General features: G+C 39.1%; 1 protein-coding gene across 1 annotated transcript; it reads left to right on the top strand.

The window, feature by feature from the left end:
• The first annotated feature begins 757 nt into the window (after nt 1–757).
• Nucleotides 758–2496, top strand: LOC113235429 (zinc finger protein SNAI2-like). Its single transcript, XM_026471115.1, has 2 exons — nt 758–926; nt 1216–2496. The coding sequence occupies exons 1-2, from the start codon at nt 758–760 to the stop codon at nt 2178–2180; spliced, it is 1134 nt and encodes a 377-aa protein (XP_026326900.1). The 3' UTR covers nt 2181–2496.
• Nucleotides 2497–8092: the final 5596 nt, after the last annotated feature.

Below are 8092 nucleotides of genomic sequence, written 5' to 3' on the forward strand. Positions count from 1 at the left end.
TAAGTTTATAAAATGGTCACGGCTAAAATAATTTACGGAATTGGGCCAAGGCTAGCAACAATGCTAGGTTGTTCGTGTCATATGAGATGAGATGCTACTCAGGAAACATGCCTACTTTGTAAATGCACCTTATCAAAAATATTGACACCTATACAGTAGAAACGCATAGTAGTCGTATTATATACCCAGTTGTATATTTTATGTATAAACTGCATATACGAAGTTTTATGACCAACAAATAATGGCTCTAACAAAGAATTGAGTTTGTTTGAAAGAGACACTGTAGTCCAGTTCAAAGGTGCTTAACCCCGAAAACTGTGCAAAAAATAGCTCAGTCAGACGAGACGGTTCCAACCGGTGTGAAGCTGAAGCTGGGCATATCGCACAGAGAGGCTGCGCTGCCGGGTGCGGAGGCGCAGGTGCCGCCGCCGCCCCGCGCCGCGCCGCGCCGCTATTGGCCGGGGCCCCGCGCCCTTTGCCGATTGGGTATGGCGCACGTGCGCGGCCTACCCGCCGCCACCTGGCCGGCACTGCCGGGGAGTGCATAAAAGCCGCACCACTTCTCTCACCGCACCACTTCGAGTTCCGTACCCGATGAGTGCGCGTGCACGTCTGTCTCGTTTCGAATACGATACTCTATCACGACTTCTACGCAACTTGCGATGTTTGGACTGTTGTGAGCGTAGCGTTGTGAACTTGTGACACGTTTGAGAACTATCTTTCAAAGACTATTGAGTGTTTGTGAGCAAAGTGTAAGATGCTTGTGGAGGATTCGCAGACATCTCGAGCCATGATGACGAAGAAGTATGCGCACTGCCCGCTGAAGAAGCGGCCGGTGCTGGTGCGGGAGGAGCGGCCGGCGACACCGCCCACCTCTCCACCGCACCCCGCCCACCTGGCCACGCGACTATATTACGATTATCATTGTAAGTATTTCTTATTTCACGTAAAATAAATTATCACATTACAATAATTAGTTTGTTAAATTTTAAATGTTTGAAAATGTACATAATCTCTCTAATTAAATTGGTTTAGCTCTTAAATCTTAATATTTTAAAGAAAGACAGATTTTTACATGGAACTGTACTTTAATATTTTTCGGAAGGTTACCTTCCCCGGTCAACTTTCTCCCTTCTAAAAATATGTTATATTTAGAGTTGCTAACTATAAAGTGGAGAGAATTTTAAGCAGACGTATTTTCCTATTGTCCATCAGGTGACACAGAAAACGATGAACCAGAAAATTTAAGCACGAAACCTGAAGATCTTTCGAAGACTGGTAATTACCCAAGCAAAGCCTCTTCGCCTGTATGTGCAGCTGCCGTAAAGGCAGAGCCGCGCGAGTGGGCACAGCAGCAGCATCTGGAATATTTGGCTGCGTGCCGAGCTCGCCTCGAGCCTGTACCTACAGAACTCGCACGCCCAACACCACAGTACCCGTACCTACCCACCCTATACGCGCCTTACCCTATGGAAGAATTGTATCCTGCAGCGCCGACGCTATCATCTCCTGCGCATGCGCCGCTATATGCTAGATACTCGCCGGCATCTCCGCCGTCTTCTTGCTCACCACCACCCTGTCCCGAAGATCTTCGCTCTCCGGGTTCCGTATCATCTGATTCGGGGGTCTCAGTATCCGCACCGCGCCGTCCACGCTACCAATGTCCAGACTGCGCAAAATCGTACTCCACATACTCTGGTCTCTCAAAACATCAGCAGTATCACTGTGCTGCTGCGGAAGGCAGTTTGGCGCGTAAATCTTTCAGTTGTAAATACTGCGCTAAGGTGTACACGTCTTTGGGTGCTCTTAAGATGCATATTCGTACTCATACGTTGCCTTGCAAATGTCATCTGTGCGGCAAAGCTTTCTCGCGCCCTTGGTTGCTTCAGGGCCATATTCGCACACACACGGGAGAAAAACCGTTTTCGTGCCACCACTGTCGCCGAGCGTTTGCTGATAGATCGAATCTACGCGCACATCTTCAAACCCACTCAGATGTTAAGAAGTACTCATGTTCCGGCTGCGGAAAGACCTTCTCGCGTATGTCCTTACTGAGTAAACACCTAGAAGGTGGCTGCGGGTCACCTGGCAATACTTCATACGAATACAGACCAGAATCGTTACCAGTGACGCACCCACACCAGCAATTGCCACCGCAGGCTACTATCCACGCCTACTGAGAAGACTGAGCTTCGAAGCGTTACGATCTCGATCATAATGTAGACTATAGTAACATTTGTGTTATCATTACAAACAAAACCCTAATTTAAACTTAAATTATTTTTGTACACGATTTGTACTCTACTTTTTATTATAAGTACCTACTACGATGTAGAATAAGTTGTTGTGTGTCGTAAGTACGTAACTATTTGAGGAATCATTGTAAATTTCGACTCCTAGCTGTAACATAGAGTTAAGTTAAGGTAGTTCAGTCGCGCTCGTTGCGATTTTGCTAGTCATGTGGCATATGCCAAGTGTCATACACTTACTAAAACCTATATTATGTATCCTAAGCCATGTACAAAGTGCCTTAATTATAAATGATTAATATATTCGTCAAAAATTTTATAACAGTATGTCCTAAGATGCTATTTTTATATGTATAGTATACATATTCACGAGGCTAGTATTAAGCCAATTGCCGAATCGCGTTCCTTTCTGTTACCTCTATACACGGAAAATAAAACATTATTTGATTTGATATAAATTGTCTTTGTTTTATTTGCTATTTCCTGACATGGTTTAATAATGTAGACATGTCAAAAACATGAGTTTATCATAATCAATATTCTCAGGTATTTTTAAATTTTCACGAAAAACATTTTTATGTTCTTTATCGTCAAACTAGTGTTATACACCAACAACTAGACAAACATCACAAGTAGTGTATTGCAATTGTATAATTTAATATCTCACTAGCCCTGGGTATGTGTGTAATACATGTGTGTTAGTAAACATGATACTAAATCTTTATCTAGTTCCAATTTGTGACTAAGTAATGATTTAACCGGCGAGTTTATCGCGAGACAATAGCGAGGACCGGCACCGGTCGGATGTGGGTCGGGTATTAGACGGTGGGCGCCATCGCCCGCCATGCCGCCGCCGACGGTCACCCGGCCACGAGGTCACCACCCGGGGCTTGCACCCGCTTGTACCTTCTTACTCTACTACCTAACTAATCTCGTGAATAGAACTCCGAGAATTCGCTTTTGTCTCGAAGCCATAATTATTTAAATGTACAGCGCGGTATCACATTTCAGTGGCGGTATCACATTTATATTGATAGACCGACGCATTTTTTCATCTATATATCCTAACTGTCAACAATTCCAATCAGAATCACTGTAATTGATTCCTCGACTTTCTCATAATTATCTTAGGTAGCTCGTAATTCGGTGTTATAATAATAACCAACTACGACTACGATAATGTAGTTAGGTACTAATTACACCTAGGTATTGTAGTATGAAAGTATGAAATAAGCGTTGTATCGGGAAAAGTTGTTACTGAGGTTTTATTTCATGGAAGGAACCCTAATCTGCCGATGAATGAAATCTTGTTCATAACAATGCGACAGTAAAATCCCACGACTTCGAAAGCATGATATTCTGATGATCCAGATTTTGAAAACTTTCTCTACTCCGTCATCCCTTCAAGCACGAATTTTGTAAAGTTCACTGTTGCGAAAAAAATGCGTAATATGTCAGATTAAACGTATTAAGTTTCTGGATGCGCCTGCTCATTTTTTTCTCTAAAGGCATAAAAGTTAAGCTGTTCAGCAGAAATAAAAAATATTTCGGCATTTCAACATCCATCCGTTTAATGATATACTAAATCCGCTGTTGACTGTACTGACACAGAGTGTCAGTTCCTCTTGCTTGGCATTTATAATATTTTTTCCTCAAATTATTACTGATATACGCAAGCTTAAAAGCAATACTTACCTATGGTAAGAAAATTATTTTACGTCAAAAGACAATATTTTAATCTAATAATAATATAATAAGTTTTATCTCAATAAAACCATAATGTTATCGTTTCGCTTACCAGTAAGAAAGTTGTCCAATCAGATAAAGATCTGCCTGTTAACCTCCGACCCTGTCAGGCAAGTGCACGTTTTTCTCAGATAAGATACCTAACTATTGGCACTTTTTTATCGTAATATTTAGAATTACGATATTATCGAGGTCGTATTTCAATTATTCGATTATGTAATAAGAACTAGAATAAAAAGTATTTATCTAATGAGATATAGGGATATCTATTGACGATTTGCGGTAAAAACGTTTGGTACATGCTTTAGTGAAGCGTAGGCAACTTGTTATTAAACAAAACTAACAGAACTTGCATCATATTAGTAGAATCTGAGGTGTTTATTAAAAGGGTAAACGAGAAAAAAGCCCTGTATTAAGCCATGTCCACGTCAAAACTCGAAAGTTTTAGTGAAATAGGTACACAATAGCTTAATTTGCAACTATGCTGGCAACAGAACATCCCCATCAGCCTACACAAATGCCAATTAGAAAGATGTTTACCTAATAATGAGTGAGCGTGTGTGTGCGTCTTGCGGTGATTGGTCACTGGCGACCACCACGAGCGCTGCGGCGCGTGCGCTGCGTACCCGCGCTACGTCCAATCCAATGCATTCTCATTAATTAATTCTGTACGTATTTGCATCGTGATTATCTAATCCAAGATCGAATGCCGATATGCAGTACCAATTAGAATTCACACCTATTAGAACTTTGAACTTTTCCTATTAGGTATAATTGATCGTTTTAAAGATAACTTGAACGGGTTTCGACATTAATTTGACCTCGTTTGTGAAGAACTTTGTTATTGTTATATTTAATTATTTATGCTTTTTAAAACGAGTACATTATTAATGCAGCACGCAGATAAAATATAGATAATGATAATGAATGCCCGATTAGTTTTCGTCACGACGTAGAACCTCTAACTCTAACTAAAAATTGCGCCAACGAGACGATACCCGTGTTATACGAATGATTGATCTTTATTGTACTTTGTACAAATCTACAAGTACGTATCTTACTGATAATGAGGGCAAATTATGCAGTAGGTAATTCTCACAGCTCCTTACATGGCCAGACTTGTGTGAATGCCGAAGATGTTTACCGTAGGAAAATATCTAGATCCGTCTAGGTTTAGGACCGGTGGCGGCAATGGAGCAGTCGCGTCAAGCGATAAGCATGATTTGTAACGTCGCGCGACGTCGGCGCGTGCGCACAAATAAACGTGATTTCAATGCGCACCTTTCAATAAATTACCTAACCCACTCTTGATATGACATTGTTACAATTTATAACCCCTTCTATACTAGTCCTATCTACCTACACTTGAAACTTAGCTGGCTGTGAAATGAGAAATGGCTACATCTTAATTTTAATACGTAATAAATAAAATCAAGTTGCTTAACCTTGTGATTTGAAACGTATGTAATTTCAAAGATGAATTGCTACGGGTGATGCCATAGGCTACATAAAATTCTTTGCAAATGTTAATTAGACCCCAGTTACTACATAATACTTGTAAACATGATCAATAAAGTCTGACTGTCACAAGCTAATCACATTAAGCACAGGGTTGTGCACACATCCAAATTTTTAAAGAAATTTAGCAGTGTTTTTGAATTGTTCCAAAGGTTTAGTTTGGGATTAAAGCTTCTCAATACTGCACAACAATAATACTTGATTCCTAGATTCACTGTTTCTTGAACTGGCCTTGATTATTAAGTAGCACAGCCTAGATCCTCGAAAGCTCTGTATCTCTCTTAATAACTTGTGATTTACGATTGCGGTAATTCGGTGCGGTAATGCGGTAGTAAGTCGTTTACGGTTTCTAGTATTTTTTTTCAAAGAATTTGTTTTTGAAATTAAAATTAGAAAATTCTGTCACTTTAGAAATCCTATAATGTTGCTTCCACCTTAGTCAATTAGTACGTGTAAATTGAGGCTAACGTATAGTCACCGGTATCTCGTTTGTAAAACCAATAAGTCAGAATATGGCAGCCCTATAAGCGTTCTTACACGCGATACTCCCAGTCTAGTCGTTGTGACAACTTGCATATTCAACATAACATGGCTCATAGTTGCAATATAATTATGAGCCTGTGGTTAAGCCAAGTACCTACAATAGGAATTGTTAGTGTGCCTGTGGTGTGGTTCAACACGTTCGTAAGAGAGAAAGCTTTCATCGAAAATTTTTATAGCTCTGATTTATGTGCTATATAAATGTTCATATTTGCTTGTTAATTTTATTAAGCCATATAAATGTGCATTTTGTAGATTGCAATTTTAAGTTGCAGCTTATAGTGATGAGTATAAACCTTTAATGGAGAACCTATTAATTGTATTGTGTATAGTTGCATGTTATGAATCATCGTAAACATAAAAATTCTATCTGTTTACACTTATCTACGATATGGTAAAATTATACAAAGATCTCCGCTTCGCTTTTTTTAAATGATAATTGATTGTATGATAAAGTTACTAATATTTATTGCTATATCCTTTTAAAAGGAATATTTTCCAGGCGTATGTAGAGACAATAGAAGAGGCGCGAATGTCACGGCACGTGTGTCTTTCAAACGGCGCGGCGGTACGGGCAACGGCGGGCGGCGGCGTCGCGGGCGCGGCCGATAAATCGCGTGATCCCGTGCCAATAACTGAGTCGGTGTCGAGAATAAAGCCTCGCTTTCACTTATATGTAGCTCCAACTCGCCACTTGACTGTGACGATAGCAGACGAGCAAATATTACGTTCATACATCGTTGTTTAGCAATATTGTTGAGTAACTGATGTCCAGCATGAACACATGCGTGGTACCTACATACCTAATTAAAATGATTCGTCAAATTATTTATATTTAACGTACGAACTATAAAAGAAAATTACGTAAATAAAAGCAGGTTAAGCATAGAAAACATTTGACATAGTTTGAAATGGTATTGTTAAGACTCGAGAAAAATGTTATTGGATAAGTGTAAATGAGGCATAGACACGAACAAGTCGGTAAAGTAAAGTCTTGCATTAGCTCTAACAGCATACCTAGAATCTCGCGAATAGTATTCAATACCAGTAGGTATAAGATTCAATTTGGATTGTTGAAGTTTCTGCGAAAATACAGGTTGGTTTGTATAGTGCGCTGTGCGTGGGCGAAGCGACGTTGCGCTTCTCCGGCTCAAAAAAGATTATTCACTGGTAGCGATAGTTTCTAGATCCACGTAAATGGATTACGATGCTTTATTTCCATAAGTTTTGCATTATTTTTCCTAATCTTGACGTTGCGCTGTGATAAACACAATCGAATATGAATAATTTTGTTTTCAGTAGCTATGTTTGAAATCAGAACTAATGGACTCGTCCGCAAACACTGATTATATAATAGAAGGGATAACAAATTAAAACATTTACTCAGTCAGTTATTGCATGATGTTTGTAGTAATAGTACATTCAATTATAAAATAGTTAAAAATAATATCCATAACGTCGATTTTAACTCGTTGATGTCTTTTGCACTGAGGTGTTGTATGTGATGTCTTATGTCTCTGTCGATAACGTTATATTAGCTTGAATATTCCTTTATAGACATCAATAAGAGGTTACCTAATAAGCTGTCAACACTTAGCGTGTGCCAACCAAGCCCTTTGTAGGTAGGAGAATGAGTCAAAGGTCTTGAGAGGTGCAATAAAAACAATCGTTGCACTTGGTGCACATTACCATCGAATATTAATCTAAATCTACATAGGTACATCCGTCCACTTGAGTAGTATAAAGAGCATTTATTACTGTTATGGGGACTGTTATTGATATTTATGTATATTAATATATTCATAATTATTAAAAAAGTTTATTGAATGTCAGGATATTTCACCACATTGATATTCAATTATTTTTTGTGAAATTACTCCACTAGTTTGTTATAATTACGTATTATTACGATTTTTGCTATAGGTATGGTTGTTGCTGATCTTTGTTTTTGTTTTTAACGACTTTTTTTGCCGTAACGCCATCTGTGAAAAATCTATTTCTTCACTCAGCCTGAAAAATATTTGAGAATTGATGTTATA

The sequence above is a fragment of the Hyposmocoma kahamanoa genome, unplaced genomic scaffold (assembly GCF_003589595.1).
Source record: "Hyposmocoma kahamanoa isolate Upper Pololo Valley unplaced genomic scaffold, ASM358959v1 102, whole genome shotgun sequence".
Taxonomy (NCBI): Eukaryota; Metazoa; Arthropoda; class Insecta; order Lepidoptera; family Cosmopterigidae; genus Hyposmocoma; species Hyposmocoma kahamanoa.

What these genes read in the sequence shown, in the direction of transcription:
- LOC113235429 (XM_026471115.1), top strand. Translation starts at nt 758, where the DNA reads ATGCTTGTGGAGGATTCGCAGACATCTCGAGCCATGATGACGAAGAAG. An exon ending in ACTATATTACGATTATCATT is followed by an intron (nt 927 to 1,215) that starts GTAAGTATTTCT and finishes ATTGTCCATCAG; the next exon opens with GTGACACAGAAAACGATGAA.